Source organism: Chelonoidis abingdonii, chromosome 11 (assembly GCF_003597395.2).
Source record: "Chelonoidis abingdonii isolate Lonesome George chromosome 11, CheloAbing_2.0, whole genome shotgun sequence".
NCBI classification, from domain to species: domain Eukaryota; kingdom Metazoa; phylum Chordata; order Testudines; family Testudinidae; genus Chelonoidis; species Chelonoidis abingdonii.
The window spans coordinates 38,730,975-38,751,791 of NC_133779.1; the positions used below are offsets into that span (position 1 = coordinate 38,730,975).

Consider the following 20,817-nt stretch of genomic DNA (forward strand, 5'->3'; position numbering starts at 1 on the left):
GAGGAGGCGGGGGCGAGGCGGCCCGGAGCGCTTGGAAGTGAGGAGGGAGTGGGGAGAGCGGGGAGACCGAGGCCCCTCAACAGGGACAGGGCGGGGGGGAGAGGCGGCTGCGGGGTGCCCCCTGAGGGGGGTCCCCTTGGGCCGGGCAGGGGGATCGGGCCCCCCGGCTTGGGCAGGGGGAGCCGGGCCCCCTGTTCAGGGGAGGCCGTTGAGGGAGAGAACCAGTGGTCGCAGCTTCCCCCCGACCTCTGGGTCAGGGTTGGGCCAGCTCCCCCTTTAACTAATCAGCTGCCGGGGGGCGGGGGGGAGTCCTGCAGAGGGGGACGGTGCGCTCCCCCCGACCGATCCCCTGTGAAGGGGGGAGGCTGGGTGCGTTTGGGAGGGGTAAGGGCCAGCTTCCTCTTGGGGTTGGCTGGGGGAGGTCAGCTCCCTTTGACTCCTGTTGGCTTGGGTGTACTGGGGGAGTTCATTTTTTTGCCCCTTTTTTGGGAGGGGGTGTTTTCTGTGTGGTGATAATGCAGGAGGTGGGAAAGAAATTAGGTGGATTAGTTCTTCCTGATTGACACCTGTGGGGAGGCTTGGGGAGTTGTAAATGGGAAGAAAAGCCTCAGCAGTATTAGCATTTCCTGAGTGACTTCTCACTAAGGGTGTGTTTCAGGGGCTTGTAAGGGGGAAAGAGCCCGCTCCTCCTATCACACTTTAAGGAGGGGTGGACAGGCAGGGTGAAGTTTTAGTAGGATTTGTGTTGTCTGCCTACCTGACACCTGGACCAGTGGTGGTGACACATCATGTGTCAGGCACAATCCAAGTGGGTGAAGGATGCCCCTGGGAGATTTTGATAGGCACACAAGACCTCAAACTTTCATGGGGGGGAAAGAGAAGAAATTAGAATAGGTGTTGAAAACGCCTTCCAAGAAACTTCGTTCCAGCTACCCAACGGTTGAGAAAATCATCCAAGCTTATACCTGGGAGGTGAGGGTGGCAGGGGCGAGTAAATGACCCTGCAATTTGCAGTTTGGAATTGGGAACCATGATCTGCTAGTAATGGAAAGTCATGAAAGAGACTTGACCATCCTTTTGTTTATCTGTGGTTCTAAAGTCCTAGAGGATGACCTAGCACTTAAGAACCAATTTGCAACCCAGTAGAAGGTCAGGCGAGAGCAAGCTGACCTGAAAGAACACAAGTGGTGGGATCAGGTCAAAAGTAAGACAAATCCCAAACTGAGAAAGTAGCTGGTGAGACTTTTTTGTTTTTATTAACGAGACATTGAGTTTTTGGAACCAGGCACTGGAATTTATAGGCCCCTCCTGGGCTGGAAGCAACTCATAGTGTTTTTTTTTTAAATTAACGTTCGTACGATCTTCTGGATAACTTTTATTTCAAGAAGGAGTAAAAGGGAGTGTTGGAAATTAAAGAACCGGATTAAAACCTTGAGCACTTAAGGAAAACAGGTTAAGGAACTTAATCCAGGATGGATGTGCAGGAGCCGCAGGAGTTGAGTATGTTTGCAGAGAGTGAACTGATGTCTGTGGGGATGGACACGTTCATCCATCGTATTGACTCCACGGAAGTCATATACCAGCCACGGCGCAAAAGGGCCAAGCTCATTGGCAAATACCTAATGGGGGACTTACTTGGAGAAGGGTCTTATGGCAAAGTCAAGGAGATGTTGGACTCTGAAACCCTGTGTAGGAGAGCTGTCAAAATTCTGAAGAAGAAGAAACTCCGCAGGATCCCCAATGGGGAGGCAAATGTTAAAAAGTGAGTATGAGATTCCTGTAGCTAATAATCAAAAGGTAAACTTTGGTCAGTATTTTCCAGATGGCGTTCTATATTTTGTACAACACTGTGTGTCATCTTATGTTTGGAAAGAGATTTATGAACTATATACATGTGAGAGTTTCTTCCCCTTGAAATGCAACCAACTCTGGGGTGAAGTGTGGTATTTGAGAGCCACTCAACAGTGGGGAACAGGGAAAGAAAAATTCATCTTAGAGACATGGTGGAGGAAATGTTTCTACTTGTGTGAAAATTGGCATGTTAGGGGTTCCCTAATGTCACAGAGCAGAAAGAACCTCAGTTTCTAAAGTCTTATACAAAAGAGGCACATGGCTAATTGCATTGTGCTCACTTGATCTGACTAAGGTTGTATAATTAAAACAGACTCTGCATAGTCATGTACATATGCAGTATTATCAGTGTGTGTTGCACTTATAGTCTGTGCCCTAGGGACCGTGCATTCTAGATACCTGTTACATAGGTGGCAGCATGATCCAGTGCATTTGCACCCAGTGTGCATCAGGAGACCTGGGTCTAGTCCTGGATCTGATATTGATAAGTCTGACCTTAGGAAGCCACTTCTCTCTGTCTCAGTCCGTTTCTCCATCTGTAAAATGGGATGATACTTGCGCACCTTTTTTTAATATCACTCATAATTTGTGGTTAAAGCACTTTAAGCAAGAGCAAAGTTGTGTTTGTAGATGTTTGTGCACAAACAGCTCAGTCCAGCAAAGTAGTTAAAGTATGTTGTAGGGATAAACCTGTTCTGTTTCATTAGCAAGCATTCTTCATTTTTCTTACCATTTCTTGATGTTATACTTAATGTGCAATGACCCTTCAGAGACCACTGCATTTTCTGCAACAACCTGCTCAGTATAGCCATGCAAGATATGATTGTTTGTCTGGAGTAACCAGGACTCTTCTGCTGCCAAAAAGAATTAATTGATTGCAACAGCTTATCTTGAAGCAAATATCTTGCAAGATGTTTTAGAAGTCTCTTGTGATGTTTCTGGCGTTACCTCTGCAGCGACTGCATGCTGTGTGTAGAGCCCTGACCTAGTGAACTCTTCATGTTTTGGTTTGGAGGAATGTGTGTTTGTGTTGCGTTTTCTTTTTTTTAAGATTAGCTGGATGAGGCTTCATCGTGTATTGGGCCTTCTGTTGATTAGCTCTCCAGGTTTACCTTCTAACCTTGAGAGTACAGAGTGAACTGGCTCAGCTACAGCATAATAATGAAATCAAACAGGGGACTTTGCTGTGCTGGGTCCAGTTCATTATAAAAGTAAACTTCTGGTTAATGTGTAATAAAATGTTTCCTGCAGTGTGTTTCTTGTCCCGTCCCCCCACCAAAAAGCGTGCGTCACTTTGACCCCTTCTCTCTCCGCCCCCCCCCCCCACTGCACCAAGTTCTACTGTTACATCAAGAAGGTCTCCAAAAGACTAGAAAGCCTGCCTTCTCCTTAATTAAAACTTATTTTAGAAGCTCCTCCCTCTAAGTTCATAAGAATTCCCTTAACTAACCTATCAGCGTAATGGGGGGCAGGGAAGGACGGACTGTGGAAGAGGTCTTGTTCTGAAAGGAACGTTGATGTAGAAATCTCCTGTGTCCTGTTTACTGTTTTTAGCTTCTCTGTGGATGTTTTTGTTCTGTTTCATCTAGCTTGTTTAGTTATCAGTCTAGCCAGAAGATATTTTAATTTCTGAGACCAGCATGGGCTGTCTATTCAGTTGCAGCTGGCTATTACTAGCCATAGTTCCAAAGCACTCTATCGGAGTCAGGCTTTCACTTCAGTCTTCTAGCAAGGGTCTGTTTTAGCTCTACCTGTACTAAAATGGCCTGTGTTTATCACCTTTTCTTCCCTCCTCCACTCATTTGTTTCATCTGCTTGTTGCATCTTGTCTTTTAGATCAAACTTTGAGTCAGTGTCATAGCTTTCCATGGGACCCTGCACTAGTAGAAGCGCCTAGGCACTACTGCAATATAAGTGATAAGTCTCCACCAATTTAAACTTTGTACCCAAGGCTTGTTGAGGCAGCATACAGAGATATGAGATGGTCTGTCTGAGCAGCATGAGTGGGGACCAAATCTCAGTAGTGACCTAAGCCCAGATAGCACTGCATCTGAACACTGTTCTAATGTGGCTCGGTCCCAGTCATGCTGTCCAGCCAAACTCCATTAAAACTTCAGTCTGCTGCAGTCAGATTTGAGCAGTCTTACTTAAATGTGATTTAAACTCATTACCCAAGTGAGCTGTTCACATGTTATAGAAAGTGGACTAATACCCATTCTGAACTAAAACTAATCTCTGACACAACCTGACAAGATTCCATTTCCTTACTCCAAGATTATCAGAATGAATGAGTGTGCTATCTACGGTGTGAGTTGTAACTTTAAAAATATTAGGGCCTACTCCTAATCCTGCAAGGGTTACTGCAATGGGAACACAATTGGCCCAGTGTTGTTGGCATACGTGCAGTTTACTCTGCAGACCCTTTGTGATTCGGCCCATAGCTAATAGTCAGGCTTCCCCCTTGTTGCTCTGAGTTGAGGAGTAATTGTCCCTTTGGATATGTGCCAACAATGCTTAAAAAGGACTGAATCACTTTGAGCAGTTAACCTAGGATACAGAGCCTCTAACCTCCTGATTAGCAGTTGGCATGTTGTTCAGTTTGGTATGTCCTGAAACTTGCTGCTGCCTGATCGCTGCGCAATGGCTGATTCGACCTAAGTTTGGTCTTGGCCTGATTCCCATTGGACAGGTGTCCACATCACAAAAGTCACGTCTGTGACTAGCATTAGCTGAGCTCTTTGGCCTTACCAGAGAGGCCCAAGATAGAATGAGCTACAGGGACTGAACTCCCTTCTCCCTAGAGATATGGCACCCTCCAGATGAGGTTGAGGAACATAACTGGGGGGAAGGGAGTCTTGGTGTGCTCTCTCTTGTACTCTACCTACCATGGGGATAAATGTTGATCTAACACCATTCACCAGCCCAACAGTCATTAAAAAGTTAATACTTAAAATTACTTACAACTTTTTTTGTAATTAACCGATCCCAGTGGAGAGCACTGCCTCTCTCTGCATAGTGGATCAGATTCCCAAAATGTCAAAGGATATCAGAAATAGTCCTTAAACACTGGTTGTCAAAGGTGGCTGTAGTGTGTGACCCCATAAGATCAAGGAGATTGTGACTTGTTAATCCTTGAGGGGGGTCTAAAAGTAACTTGCCTTGAGATTTCTCTTGTGTCTGTCATAATGAGAGACGTGCTGTTCATAGAGTGCAGGGATTGTATTTCCAACCTCACCCCTACATCACTGCTTTCTATTTTGGGGAGGAGGTGTCAAAGGGTTGTGAATGGCTTGCAGATTTTATTGCGAATGTACGTGGTGAGGTTCCTGATTTTCTCTCTTTAACCATGGGGCAGTCTTCTGCTGCGCAAAAATTTGATCTGGCTGTGACTTTAGTTATCTAACCTTAAAGCATCCCGGTTGTTAGCTAATGCCATTTGAGAGCAAAATCTCTCTCTTCCTCTGCCATCAGGACCAGACCACCACACGCTACTCTCTCCCTTTCTGTGCTCCTAGTGGTGCATGCAGACAGACAGCTCCTTCAAGCAAGGTAAGGGTTGACACAGATGTATTGCATTTAGCAGATAATATGGCCCTTTGCAACTTGCCTTTCAAATTTAAGCATAGCTGAGTTTGGATGGCAAAGTAATAGCTGAGTGACACAAGCAGTAAGTTGGAGATTTAGAACTGTAGAAACCTTGCATTTGTTCATACATTCTTGTGTTTACTCGAGGTCAAGTGTCAATGAATGTAGTGCTCCCAGTTGAATCTCTGCTGGGTGTTTAGCCCCAGCACAGAATCACTGTATGATGGCACAATTATTGGTCTTAGCTCCAGCTAGACCAAGGACTCTAAATGTATGATGTTGCGAGTGAGGGTGAAAGTGCCTTGGCGTGGTGTCTGGGGATCCTGTACAGAACACTCCTGCAGTAAGGTTGACTTGTCAGTGCTAAGAGACCCTCACTTAGACTCATAGGTCAGAAGGGACCAATATGATCATCTAGTCTGACCTCCTGCACAAAGCAGGCCACAGAACCCTACCCATCCACTTCTATAACAACCCCTAACCTATGTCTGAGTTATTGAAGTCTTCAAATTGTGGTTTGAAGACCTCAAGCTGCAGAGATTCCACCAGCAAGCGACCTGTGCCCCACGCTGCAGAGGAAGGGGGAAAAACCTCCAGGGCCTCTGCCAATCTGCCCTGGAGGAAAATTCCTTCCCGACCCCAAATATGGCGATCAACTAAACCCTGAGCACGTGGGCAAGACTCACCAGCCAGCACTAAGGAAAGAATTCTCTGCAGTAACTCAGATCCCATCCCATCCAACATCCCATCACAGACCATTGAGCAGACTTATCTGCTGATAATCCAAGATCAATTGCCGAAATTAAACTATCCTATCATATCATCCCTTCCATGTTTGAGTCTTAAGAGGCCCATCTGTCCTACATATACTCTCTGGGCACCAAGTTGCAATATAGGCACTGTCCTCACAGTGAAGAATAAGCCAACCATGCTAATGACCATGCTTCAGCCCTGATTTCTTGCTAACCATAGCACTGTTCTCTAATATGATTGGAGCCATGATACTTCTAATCAAACCACGTTGTTATAGTTGGGCACAATTATATTGTAAGCTGGTGCCCTAGCATGGCTGCATTTGGGGTAAAGTTAGAGCCATAAAACAATGATGCAGAGGAACGTGGTTACAATATGTGAGTCCCTGACTGTTAACACACAGTTTAATCCTGTCTACACTCTGTTTTGTTTTTTTCATGGTTCCTGGCTAATGTCCAAGGCTGTAGCATGGTTAATACATGTTCCTGATTCATCTATGTGGCAAGAATAACTCTTAATTTTGTCTCCTACCACAGGAGCTTCATGGGCCCGGAAGTTGTGACCTCAAATGTTGATTTGAGTCTTTTGAGCGATTTTCCCTTCCCCTGCTCTTGTTCATCATTCTGCTCATGGCAAATGATCTTTAAGGTTGCTATAAATCCTGGTGGGGATCCTGAGGGTCTCAGCTCCTCTGTGTGTAATGGTTGTGTCTCTGGGTAATGGTGGGCATACCATATTGTGTGGGGAAAGGTTTGGTGTGGCCTGTTCTGCCAGACAGTGTTGTGGTTAGCTGCTACCCCAGTTAATACAAAAAGTGAACTTAGGAAGTATGCTAAAATAGGTGAAAGAAAACCAGACGCTTATCTGTCTTCAGCAGTGCAAGTTTAATAAAACTAAATGTTAATAGTCTCTCACTTAATTAAGTGCTTGGGACTTTCTGTGCATGTCCCAGGCGTTCTGTACGGTACTTACCATTCTCAGCAATCATATTCTGGTTTGAATACCTTACTCGTTACAAACCCTCGGGGTTTGAAATGGGTAGGTCAGCGAGCGATGTGACCACTTGCTGCTTTGATTGACAAATCAAGAGCCTGTCAACCCTGTCTTGTGGGCAGCAGCCTATAACACCTGTTAGCGTCCTGCAGTAGGTCATGCATTTTGCGCTTAGTTGCTGTCTAAAGCTGGCTTGTAATGCACCATCAAATTGCAAGTTTTGTTCTTTAGGTAAGTAAGAAAAGGCTTTGGTGCCTGACCTGCATGTGTTACTCTGTCAACCTATGTGAAGCCAGATGCCTGGATTCAGCTGTGAAGTAGCGGGAACCTCTAGCTAGTGTGTCTGTAGAAGAACTCATGGGGGTGGTAGCTCCATGAGCATGTTTGTAACATCAGACATTTAACACTGACAGAGGGTATAGGGTGTGTCAATGCCTGCACCTAGTAAGGAAAAAGAATCCCACTGTCTTAACCCTTCTCTAGGATTCCTCTCAGAGATGCACACAGAAGTTAGAGCTGGGAGAAATCTGTCGAGCTCTGAATAGCTGATCTGTTTGTGCAGGCATTTGTCCTAGTGCGTTTCTGGTGCTTTAAACTTCTGGGAAGATGAGAGCTGTCGGGATCAGGTCGTTGTGTTTAGCAGTGACTGTTAGAACACTTTGTACCTGTATTTCAGTGTTAACCCCTCAGAGGCCTCCAAATACAGCTCCGTACAGAGGCACAGCAACAGCCTTGAGTAGTTCTTGATATCCCAATTGAGGGTGGAGATGGTGGCAATGGCGCTATACTAACAATGTGGCCTGGGCCGCTGGGGGAGAGGGAGTGTGCGAGGGACTAAAGCTTGGGAAGACCATATTGACCGTGCAATACAAAACAGTATCCCACTGTGCTAAATCTGTTTATATTAATAGAGCCTGTCCTATCCCCTCTCTCTCATGAGAACCTGTGTGATAAGGGTTTCCATCTCCAAAAGGGGGCTTATCAGGCAAACCTATTCAACCAGAGAAAAGTTTCTTAGGTCAGCAGTGTTGTTCCTGAGCTGCCTCTTCTATTCTTTCCTCCTCCCAAAATGAATCAGCAGTTGTACTGCAGTGTGCTCCGGGGCCTAGAAGGCTGACAGCTGCTTCTGAGGTCTCTGCAGCTTCAAACTGGTCATCGAGCAGGCGCTGATGTGCACTTCCTGAAGGATGGGGGCTTCTCTTTCTGCAGGGCTCTGAGCCCCCACTGTCACAGGCAATAATATTTCTGCAGTTGTCCCCAAGCTTGGGCTCCTTGTATATTGAGCGATCGTGCCTTTGGATCGGTCCTATCCAAATGTTAGAAGCATAAAAAATGGTCAGAAACTCAATAAAGCAAAGGATGGTGAGCTGCAGTAGGAGAGAACTCCCAGTGATGACTTGGGGGTTTGGAAAAGCAGCAACCAAAAAGGGGGGCTAATGTCAATATCTGCAAGGCTTAGCTTTTCTCAGTGCTGAAGTTTTCACTGGGTATAGGTAAAAGCAGTTAGCTGCAGATGCACTTTGCTTTGGTTGGAGGGGAAATCCTTTATGGTGTAACTGATTGTGTATGATGGTAACTGACTTCTTAAAAAACAGCTTTTGTGAAGTGACTGATCCTGTTCTGCTGATGGTGTGCAGCCTGGTTAGTCACATTGAATCATGTCTGGAAGCTCCTGTAATAGGAGGAAAAATGTGTTCTTTTTTGTATTTATGATGTAAAACACTGGCCAAATGGCTGTCTAGAAGGCAAACATCCCATGTCTCACCAACTATCTCCACAATTGTTATTAATTGTTTCCTCCACTCGTTAGCGATATTTGGGAGAAACCAAGGATTAATGAGTCCGAACTCTCTCATTCCCAGACGCACCTTAAGATCAGGTTGAGGCATGCAGCTGGCAGTGTGAGAAAGTTTGCACTGCCCCCATCAAACTATATTTCTTCCTTGGATAAATGGAGAATTTGCGTTTCTGAGGCTGACATGTTTTTCTATCACTACAGTCACATGCAAAGCCATTCTAAATCTAGTGGAAATGTGTTCCTTGGACCGGTCTAGATTACAAAAGTTATATTGCATTCAACAACATTTCTTTCTGATTGAGAGAGAATGCGATGCTGAACATGATTTGTTCTAGTCTGAGCTGACCACTAACTGGATTGTTCACAATAGTGTTCAAGCACGATAAAATTTTAGAACATAGATAGAACCTCAGTCTACCAAGCTCTGCAGTGTGCAGCTCTGCTGTGACCCTTCAGTATTGCCTGACTAAGATCAAGTGAAGTATCTGAATACATACCTTATCAGGATTTTACCTGCATTTTCAGGAATATGGATTTATTGATCAGAAGTCTCTTGCATCTGTAACATATATGATTCTTCACTCATCTTCTGCATAAGATTGTTCATGTTTGCTAAAAGTCCATTTCTTACTCAGCTGACAAGAAAAACTTAATAGTAGCCAGAAAAAATATAAAGGTAGAGCTGTAAAGGAAAATGGAGAATAGATTAGAAATTTAGTTTTGGTTCTTTACTTGTTTTCCTCTTTTAACTTAAGAAATGATTCCTATACGTTTACATCCAGACACTTCTGGTTTAGTGTGGTCTTTCTTTTTTCCTGATTCTGAGGATAGTTTTGCAACTTTATGGAGCGATTCACTCTATATTCCTCTAGTACATGGCAATTCTCAGTAATGCTTATGGGGGCTGATCCAAAGTCCATTGACTTCAGTGGAAGCCTTTCCGTTGACTTCACTGGACTTTGGCTCAGGTGCCTAGTCTAAACTGCGGCTGGAAAGATGTTTCATATATTTGATTACCGTGCTTTAGCAGGTGTATGTTCATTCCAATGTTAATACTGAAATAAAACTTCAAAGAGGAGTTCAAAAGAACCTTGAATCATAACTATTATTAGCTTACATCAGAATCTTTTCCTGTTCTCAGAAAACTCAATATTGATAGTACATATATTTGGGAGGGGAAAAGTTAAGCTTTGCACATTTGTAAATGTTCCACTCCCATGTTTGCTGGCTGAAAGTTATAGCACTAGACTAGTGCATGAAAATTGAAAAGAGACTTTTGTTTTTAATCATATTAACACTGATCAGTCTATTATTGTCTCAACTGAGTGAAATGTTAAAATATATAATCTTCTTGTGTCCTTGCAGGTAGATTGTAAAAAAGATCTTGCTGTGGTTTTAAAAACTGATTTTAGTTAACTTGTGGGTTAGTTGCCAATAAACTCTAATTTGTTTTGCCAAGAGGAAAAAGAAAAGTTAAATTGTACTTCGAAGCAAAATCTGCTGGGGCCTCATTGAGTCACAAAAGCCATGTGGATAAATACCAGCTCTAGCTGTGGACTCATGAAAAAAATAAATGTAGGGTTCATCATTCTCCATCAAGGCAACTCCTTACAACAAAATCCACAAGCTTAAACCTATGTATAAACTAACGGAAAGACCTTGTGGACCAGATAGTGGAAAGACGTAATTTGCCTCTCTACTGCTTTCTGTTATATCAGAAGGCAATTCTTGCGTGTAGCTCCAGCTTGATAAGCTGGTGTTAAACTGAGTGGCCTCCCACCTCTCTAGGGACAAGCGAAAGAAGATAGTTGTCCACTAGCAGCAATCAGTCAGTCTATATATGGGCTCATTATCACGTATTAAAAATGATGTAGTATTGCAATGTGTTGGGGTGCTCCTGAAGATCAGCTAGAAATTGACCGAGTCAGCAGATAGTGCTAAGTTGTGGAGTACATCACTGATATGCCACACTCTCTGTGGGCTTCCCCATCCAACAGGTCCATTTCAAGGTCCTGCCCCTTACCTTTAAGACCCTGTATTGGATAGGACCTAATTATCTGGAAAACAGCACCTGTCCCTGTGTTCAGGGATGCCCAACAGAACTCATTAAGGGCAGGGCATCCTCAGTGGAAGATCCTCATCTGTGGAATTTCATTACTTGAAGGTTAAGTTGAATTAAAATCCTGCTACCTAGGGTGTAATTTAAGACTTTATGCAGACTTCTTCCTAAGAAAGTGAAATGGCCCTGGTTGCATCGGTAAACATTCCACCTAGATTGGTATCTGCCTAGGACCTTGTCTATGCTGGGAAAATGTCATGTTTTTTAAAGTATTAAGCATGATTTTTGCTCTTAGTGTGGTCAGGGATATTAGGGTTTAAAAACACATTAGCTGCTGATGATTAACTGTAGAGTGAATCTTAACATCTCATGCTTAAAGGTTTATGCTGTTCGCTAGCATGGGTCAGGAAGGAATTTGCCCTTTCCACCACCTTCTTGCCCCTTCCCTCTCCCATCACGTACATTAGACAATTAGCTAGCTGCATTACAGGGTTTTTTCCCTTTATCTGAAATATCAAGTACTTGCTACAGCTGGAAGCATGATACTGGACAGATGGGTCAGTGTTCTTATCCATTTGGGCAAGTCTAAAGTCTGACTGGGGATAGCACAAATCTTACCTCTAGAAGAGACAGTGTCTTTTCCCTTCCCTGGTTATATTTTGGCATGAACCCATATTCTTGCAGCCTTCCTTGTCATGGTGACAATAAGCAGAGATGACCCCCATGTGAACTTGCTAGGTATAAGGATATTGTGTGTGTAACTGCTTCAGCAACAAAGCAGATTCACACCTTGAGGGAACTATCTCAAATCTACCGGTTTCAGGAAATCAGACACTAAAGAGGAAATTCCATGACGTAAACCGCTGTTCCCAAGCAGTAGTGACAAATAAGATGCATACTGAAGGGACCTCTGTATTATGATTTGAACAGTGCCCAGCCCCATTAATTGGTGTCCGGGGATAGAGGAAAAGGGGTGTGTAAATTCTTCTTAAGATGGTCTGGTTATATCATCATACCTTTTTTAAAAAATATATGCCACTGGTTCATTCCAAAAGCAAAAATTCACCCTCTCCCTTCTTCATAAGCCTAGGTCAGAATGGCCTAGTTAGTATCCATAGGAGGAGGGGAATCCTGCCCCACACGCACATACTTCAGATAACATTGGTAGTGATCTCTGGCCTCAACTTAAAACTTATGTGATGCATATAAGTTGCTACCATTAAAAATATATATATATTTTAACATGCAAGTGAGGGAGACGTGGAGCCAAAGCAACTGAAAGGGAAGCTTGGAAACTTTAAAACTAATGTAAAAGCACAAGGAGATCATAGAGTAGGGAATTCTGCTGCCCTGGCTGATGGGCAGGGTAGAATGAGCGAGGCCCATTCTGTCATTGGTGGGAGTTTCAGGTACAGAGATCTGGGAGTTCCCTAAAGTTCTTTCCTGTTGCCATTAGCTGTTTCTATGAAGTGTGCAAACATTGCTAGGATGGATCAGATGCCTTACTGACGTTTCTCCCATGTGACGTTTGGAAACAGAAGTGGATTTGAAGGTGATCAGAGTCTGGCAATTGTCTCTTCTTACTACTTTGAATCACACCACTAGCTAAATTTAAGAATAACTATTCTTCTGGGAAGTGGCCTGGTTGATTGGTTTCCACTCCAGAGATGGCTGCGTTTCAGTACCTTTTAAAGAAAATAGCTGCATAAACATTGCTGCTTGGGCTGGAGCACAGGTTTTCAAGTCCCCTTTTCTCTCTCCCTCCCCGCTTCCCCACCTGAATCACAGTGTCTCCACAGCTATTTTTAGAGCATTAGCTTGAGCCTGTCCAATGCAAATCTGTGGACCCAAGCGAGAAGAGACTCTCTCCTAGATGCAGTATGGGCATGCCCTTATTGTGCAGTTCATGAAGTGCTTCAGGCTGCAAGGCACTGTAGGAAAGTACCATATTTATTAATCTGATAGAAGCAGGCTTATTTAATACTTGTAGCAGTACCTGAAAGTATATGAGAATGAATCGCATGGGTCAGGCATTTAAGAGCCTCTTCAATATTGATAGTTTTCTCTAACCTTCCCAGCAAGCAGTCTTTTAAATGTGGCTTCACTCCCTCTTCTCCACTTGTTTATTCTAAGCTCTCAACCTGTCTCCCTTCATTATGAAGAAACTTGTTAAACATACACTAATGCTGACTGCAGTTTCCATACTAATTTAATCTACTTCAGCCTTTTGGTCATGACTATAATTAGAGCTGCTAAATCGCTTTGCAAATCTATCTACATGTAAACTAAACAGACTCTTCTGAGTTTCACCTTGTTGTCTTGCGGTCATGGGTTAGTTGTTTGTTTGTTTTTTATATATATAATATATAATTATTTTTTTTTAAGTAGTGGTGGTAAAAAAACAGAGGGCCCCAGATGGAATTCCCATAAGTGCCCTGGAATTGCAGGAAAATGTCTCGGTTAAATACGTGATTTTGAGAAGAAGCACTGCTTAAGCAGAATTGAGTGCACTTATGATTCTTAGGGCTTTTTGGAAAGATCTGTTAGGGGCAGTTATGGTGTACCTTAATAGCATCTGAGTCATTAATAGGTCTAAGTGGTTCATTTGCACTGCTGATGGATCATTGCTATTACTAGCTGGCTAATTGCAAGTAAGGAGTGAGAGTGGCTGCCTAAGCTCTCGATGAGTTACGCATTTTAGTGCAGGTGTAGTATTCAGGCAGAAGCTTATAGCTTTTGAGGTTGGTTGCTTGGGTACCTTACAATGCTGATCCTCAGAATCATGACACTTGAAATATAACCACATTTTTAACAGTGCCAGGTGGCTGCTGATGGGGAGAAACATACGACAGTTTGGTAGAGGCTACAGGATGGGTACAGAAGGTATTTTGTATAGCCTTTTCCACAACCATCACAAACTGTTTCCAACCTTTGAATGAGTTCTGTCAGAGGAGATCTGTGCTTTGCAAGCATTAACCAGACACCATCTCCCTCTGAGAAGGAGGAAAATGGGAGAACTGAGGAGAGACTCTGAAAGTCCACTAGGGCTTTGGCTGTTGCTACTGATTTTTTTTATTATTTTTTTTTAATATGGAAGATGCTCTCACACTACAGTCATGGACAGCAGTATAAGACCCTAAGATGGAAGCAAAAATGTGAAATCACTGTTGCAAGTAAGGGTACATCATCACTGGGGACGGGGATGAAGGTATGGGGGTTTATTTTTCCTCATGCTGGCTAATGCATGATAACTAACATGAGGTAAAAACCTAGTGAAGCCAAGGCAGTTTGTAGTTTTTACAAGTGTTACCTTGTTCTTTACGTCAACCTAAGAACAGACTGCTTCTCCCATTGAAGATATGCCCTATGATACTTGACCTTGGTTTTCTCTTGGCAGTGCACACAATTTAAAAAAGTCGGTTACCGGATATACTGTTTTAGCAAAGCTAAATCTCACAGGAACTGGAGTTGGGACATGGCCTATGGCTCTGATCAACTCAAGCCTGGCCTAGACACTGCCCAGATAACAAAAACAGGGCTCTTTATCATATCCAACCCCCAAAGTTAAAGTGTAACAATCAGGCTAACTTGTTCCCACTTCTTCTCAGCGAGTAGTCCTGGTACACCTTTTTGTTCTTCATTGGAGCCTACCTAAGGCTTATACAGGCAAATTCTGACACTGGAAAATGATTAGGAAACCATTGCAAAGTTGACAGGTTTCAGAGTAGCAGCCATGTTAGTCTGTATCAGCAAAAGGAACCGGGAGTACTTGTGGCACCTTATGTCTTGATTATGACTTCAAAAGTTTTTTTCTTTACTTAATTGGCCTCTTAGAGTTGGTAGGGCAACTCCCACCTTTTCATGCTCTCTGTATTTATATATATATCTCCTCAATATCTGTTTCATTCCATGCATCCGAAGAAGTGGGCTGTAGCCCACGAAAGCTTATGCTCAAATTTGTTAGTCTCCAAGGTGCCACAAGTACTTCTGTTCTCATTGCAACATTTTGATTTTTACAAATTACTCACTTTTTTTTCTAGTTTCAACAAAGCTACAGTAAACAATGTTGCTCTGGAGATGCCTTTTCTCTGTAGCTGGCTTTGGAGCAAGCAATAGTCTGGTTGTGTTGTGTCCCAAAAACAGGGCCCATTCACTGTAACTATGCACAGAAGTTTGGAAGGTGAGAGAGGATAAAATCTTAGGGCTTTTCTGTATGGGGAAATTGACTGGTGTCACTGTAGCTGAATAACTATTGCACTGTAATTATTTCAGTATAATTCCCCCATGTGAACACTATTCTGGAGTGTAAGTGACTTATTTCAAAATATTCTATCTGCAAGATTCCTTGGTGTCTTTTAAAAAAAAAAAAAAAAAAAAAGACACAAACCAGTCTTTGTAGATCACCTTTAACCTGTGTTGCACGTTAGCCCGAGGTTAATGACTCGTAACTGAGGGGGTCAGTATAGGGAACGAACTAACTACTGGCTACCAGTGCCCTCACTTGTCCTTCCTGTGTTCTTGCTTAACACATCACTAGTAATCAACCCGAACGGAATGTGACTCCCAAGGTTTGCACTGCGATTACTTTATCGTGCTGAAGGACATCAAGGACAAGTCTCCTCCATTGTTGCACTGCTTGTCTGCACGGCAGCCGCACGGGCCCTAAGATATGATTCTCCACTGTGCAGTTGTGCTTTAGAGGGTGGGGGTAAGCCACTGTTAGACTCCTTTTGGGTATTGTGCAGTTGGGGTTTAAATATGAACAAAGAAAGTGTGCCCCCCGCGCTGTTGAAACTTCCTTGGCAATATCTGCCTTCATGCGTCTCTGCTGCTTTGTCTTCTGGATCAGCGCAGGCATCCAAAGCACAGTTCGAGTCTTCAGTGCTATTACCTGTCTTATCTGATGGAAGAAGAATATTTTTTTTTTTTCATATTGGCTTTTGATCTCAGTGAGCAAACGCTAGGTGGCTGAAATGTAAAGAATGCAGCTGGCTCTGACGCCATGCATTGCCTCTCTGCATGCTTGCATCAGTCGGGCACCTTGCAATGTTTACATATTTGCCTGAAAGAGAATCTGAGGTCTGCTAGGCACTGTGTGCTATAACCCTTTCAAGGTAAAAAACGGTCTTCCTTTTCTTAGCACTTTCCATGTGAAGATCTCCATGCATGTCATGCAGCTCCGTTCTTGTGAACTCTTGAGAGATTTTCAGGATTATTCTGGGGCATTAGCATTGAGATTTTTATCTCTGGATAGCAGTAGGGAGGGGAATGGGGTACTTTAGGTTTTCTTTCTAAGGGCTGGTCTAAATTGGCACTTTACAGTGCTGCAACTTTCTTGCAAGGGACATGAAAAAAACACTCCCCTGAGCGCAGCAAGTTTCAGTGCTGTAAAGCACCAGTGTAGACAATGCACTAGCGCTGGGGGCCACGCCCCTCGTGGGGGTGGTTTAATGTTACCAGTGCAGACTAGCCCGAAAGCCTGTCAGTTGCAGGTAACATACATTGGATTGCTAGCTTTTTTTTTTTTTTTTATTTTTTTTTTTTTAATGGAATATTAGTAGCTACTAGTCTTAACTTGACTTTAAGCATTAATACATTGACTACTTAGTGACTGACAACCTGATTCTTTATCATCTTTATTATTATATGGCTGTAGCTTTATATAAGTTAGGCGGTCTTTTGGCCATTGTACAATATAACGAAATAAAACTAGATGATAAACATGGCAAGTTAATGGATGCTGTAGAAAATAAAGGTTTGCACTAAGCTGTCACGTGAAGACCGTGGCATTGTTCTGCAATTAACTTGCTAAGTCACTCGAGACTAGCTGTGGAGAACTTAATAGGGAGATCTGGAAGGCACTTTGCCCCCTGGTCCTGGAACTGGCTGTCTTTTCAGATGCTGAGCCTAGGAAATGGGGAGCAAGATCAGAAACCTACTGTGAACTCTAGAAGGGAGGGAAGCTACATAAATACATAAAGGAGGACTTATACTAATCTGAACCTGGCTTAAATACACCCTGACAAAACATTTTGTATTAAACGTGTGTTAGGGGCCTGGGCTGCCAGCTTCCAAAGTTGTGGCAAATGTCATAAGAACAACATAAGAATGGGTCAGACCAAAGGTCCATCCACCCCAATATCCTGTCTACCGACAGTGGCCAATGCCAGGTGCCCCAGAGGGACTGAACCTAACAGGTAATGATCAAGTGATCTCTCTCCTGCCATCTGTCACCACCCTTTGACAAACAGAGGCGAGGGACCCCATTCCTTACCCATCCTGGCTAATAGCCATTAATGGACTTAACCTCCATGAATGTATCCAGTTCTCTTTTAAACCCTGTTATTGTCCTAGCCTTCACAACCTCCTCAGGCAAGGAGTTCCACAGGTTGACTGTGCGCTGTGTGAAGAAGAACTTCCTTGTATTTGTTTTAAACCAGCTGCCCATTAAACCTTCTGTCATAGTAACTGTTCTTTAGCCACTTGTTGAATTCTGAGTTGTGCTGTCAGTGAAAGAGCTGCGTTACAGCTAGGTTGGCCATGAAAAGGAAAACTTCTGTTCATAATTTTAACTCTGTTGCTTTTCTGAAAAGATCCCAAAGCACTATTCAGACTGATACAGAAACATAGAATTGCATCCTCTGCTAATGAAGTGCAGTCCCCGCTGGGGTGGAACCCATTAGCTGTTTGACAGAGCACAGGAATTTAGAATGGGATATAAAGAATATTGTATGCAAAAGTCTCTTGGGGAATTTTAGGCGGGATGTAACTAGAAATGTTAGAATGTACACTAGGACTAATTTCGTTATTCTGTAGTGAGGAAAAGCGCTTTATAAGAGCTAGCGAGTGGTGGTGGTGGTGGTGGTGTTGGTGGTATTACTTTATTTTAAAAGTGCAATTGATGAGATATTAGGCCCAGAGTCTGCAAATGACTCCACAGAGACAGACCTCTGTATGGCTGCAGATTACAGTGACGGGTGATCAGGATCTGTGTTGTGTCTTATCCAAAAGGAAGTGGTGTTGACAGTGGTAGATTAGCCACTGAGCTAACAAGATCGGTGCCCGGAGGCCCTGGGAAAATGGGCGACCCCACGCCCCGACCTGCTCCATCTGCCTGGTACTCCAGCTGGGGAGCGAGGCTGGGGAATGGGGGCTTGTCCCGCTCTGCCTGCCTGGCACTCCAGCAAACCTCTGTGCCCTGACCCCATTTACCCAGCAGGAGTGCTGGGGGGTGGGACCCCCACTTGCTCTGGCCCAGGGGCCCCACAAAACCCTCATCCATCCCTGGGGTTGAGTGCTAGTTACCACTGAAAATAAGGCCACTTATTTAGGCTCCCAGATTTTGATTTGGGTGCTTAACTTTGGACATGGGAGCCTGCAGATTTTTGGTTGGTGTATTTCTAAGTAGCATGGAGTCCCTTCCCAGCTGTGTGCACACCACAGACCACCATGCCAGGGTACTTCAGTGCTGAGAGTGAGTTGACGACTATTAAGCACCTCCTGTAAATCCCTGTTTGTTCTTTGTTCTTGTTTATCCTCATCCAAATATTGATCCAGTCTTGCTTCATTTGGGACATTTGGCAGGGTCAAAGCACAGGGTCATTTAGCTGTAGGCTATGTTAGTGGACACTGATGGGGAATACTAGTATTGGAGTGGGGTGAAAGAGCTTGACTCTTAAATGAGGGAAGGGGGTGATTGAGTTACGATTTCTAAATCATTGCTTGGTGAAGACTTTTTAAATGTCTGACTCTACCCAATATCCCGTACAGCAAGTGAAATTAAATGTCCAGAGAAGTCTTAACTTGCTGCTTTCCAAACTTTTAATAGGACTAAGGGCTATCTCATTTTACCGTTACCATGTATAGACTTGGAAAGGTTAATGCAGACTACTTAAAGAAAATTCCCTGTATTGTCAACTTCTGTCTACAGCTTGAGGGCCATATTGTCTCTGTGACTTAGTTGGATCTATTCAAGCAACTTGTCTAATGCATGGGAGGATAATGTCATCTTTGTGTCAGTTCCAATTTATTGCAGATTTGCTTTTCTTTTTAGAATTTGTGGCATATTGTGGGCCTTTGTGCAGGTTCACCAGAAACGTTCACTAGCAGATGGCAGCGGAATATCCAAAATGGAAAAGTTTATTTTTCTTCTAGAGAAGACAAACATTTTGCATAACTTTGTCATCCAGTTTGGGTGGAAAAACACAAATCAATGCCCCATGCTGTAGATTTGAAGTTTGAATTGTTACATTTAACTCATTGGCTGCATTGGATCACTCCAGAAGAGGCTTATTGACATTCGCTATACAGTTAGATTGGGTGGAACTTGTGGTACTTCTGTTCAGCTGGTAGTTCACTTCAGCCGTAAGTGGCCAAACTAAAACTTGCCCATTTAAAATAAGAGGCCATGGAAACCTGTGATGTGGCTATGGAGGTGTGGTCTGCAATGACATCCCAGCATGCGGTGCTGTACTTGGCGTCCCGTTCTCTACTCCTCCCAGGCAGCACCTCTTCCCAGGGTGACTGTCACACTGCAGCTTGGATCTGGCTCTCTGCTTCCTAGCAAGTTGCCTGTGGAGCCCTTAGTCCAACTTAGGGGATCCCCTTTGTAGTCCAGTGAAAACACCAGAAAGAAGTGGGCTGCTCCTCTTCTTGAGGTACTGGATCTAGTTTAAATGGCATTTCCTGAGTGGTACATTTTAAATCCCTTTGTACTGAAAACAGGTTCAGTGTACAAGTCCACTTTGTGAACTGTAATAGCCTATGCACAGTGGAGACATGGGTGGCTGGCTCCCCCTGCCAGAGAAGAAGATGCTCCATGAACCTGGGGAATGTGGGGCCACGTCTACACTACGGGATAATATCGAATTAGCTAAAATCGGTTTTATAAAACTGATAGTATAAATTCGATTTCATGCGGCCACACTAGGCACAGTAATTCGACGTTGTGCGTCCATGGTCCGAGGCTAACGTCGATTTCTGAAGCGTTGCATTGTGGGTAGCTCTTCCGTAGCTATCCCATAGTTCCCGCAGTCTCCCCCGCCCCTTGGAATTCTGGGTTGAATCATTATTGTCGCGGGTGGTTCTGGGTAAATGTCGTCAGTCATTCCTTCCTCCGGGAAAACATCAGCTGACAATCCTTTCGCACCGTTTTTCCCTGGATTGCCCTGGCAGATGCCATAGCACGGCAACCATGCAGCCCGTTCAGCTTTTTTTTTTTCTGGCACCGTATGTGTACTGGATGCCGCGGACAGAGAGGCGATACTCCAGCGCTACACAGCAGCATTCACTTGCTTTTGCAATGATAGCAGAGATGGTTACCGGTCGTTCTGTACCGTCTACTGCCGGAGAAAACTGGCAATGAGATGACGGTTATCTCTCCCCCTCTGTACTGTCCGCTGCTATCATGAGTGCCCCTGGCTGAAATCGGCCGGGGGCGCAACGCAAAAGCAAAATTGGGATTGACTCACTTGGGACTGAGTCAATCCCTCCCTTATGGTTTCTAAAAATAGAGTCAGTCCTGCCTAGAATAAGGGGCAAGTGTATTAGAGGACCAGTGTATCAGAGCACAGCTGCTCCGTGTCAGTATTCACAGGGGGTGCCCCTGCAACAACCCCACCCGTTGCTTCCCTCCTCCCCCAACCTTCCTGGGCTACCGTGGCAGTGTCCCCCCCCATTTGTGTCATGAAGTTATAAAGAATGCAGGAATAAGAAACAGAGACTTGTTAGTGAGATAAAATGAGGGGGAGGCAGCCTCCCGGGGCTATGACAGTCCAGG

At 44.0% G+C, this 20,817-nt stretch overlaps 1 protein-coding gene across 1 annotated transcript in view; it reads left to right on the forward strand.

Moving 5' to 3' along the window:
* Nucleotides 1-336: 336 nt before the first annotated feature.
* STK11 (serine/threonine kinase 11) overlaps nt 337-20,817 on the forward strand; it is a 74,988-nt gene continuing 54,507 nt past the window's right edge. The window contains exon 1 of the mRNA XM_032788104.2: nt 337-1,762. Coding sequence (XP_032643995.1) covers nt 1,473-1,762 — 290 coding nt within the window. The 5' untranslated portion in view covers nt 337-1,472. The remainder of the gene's footprint in view (nt 1,763-20,817) is intronic.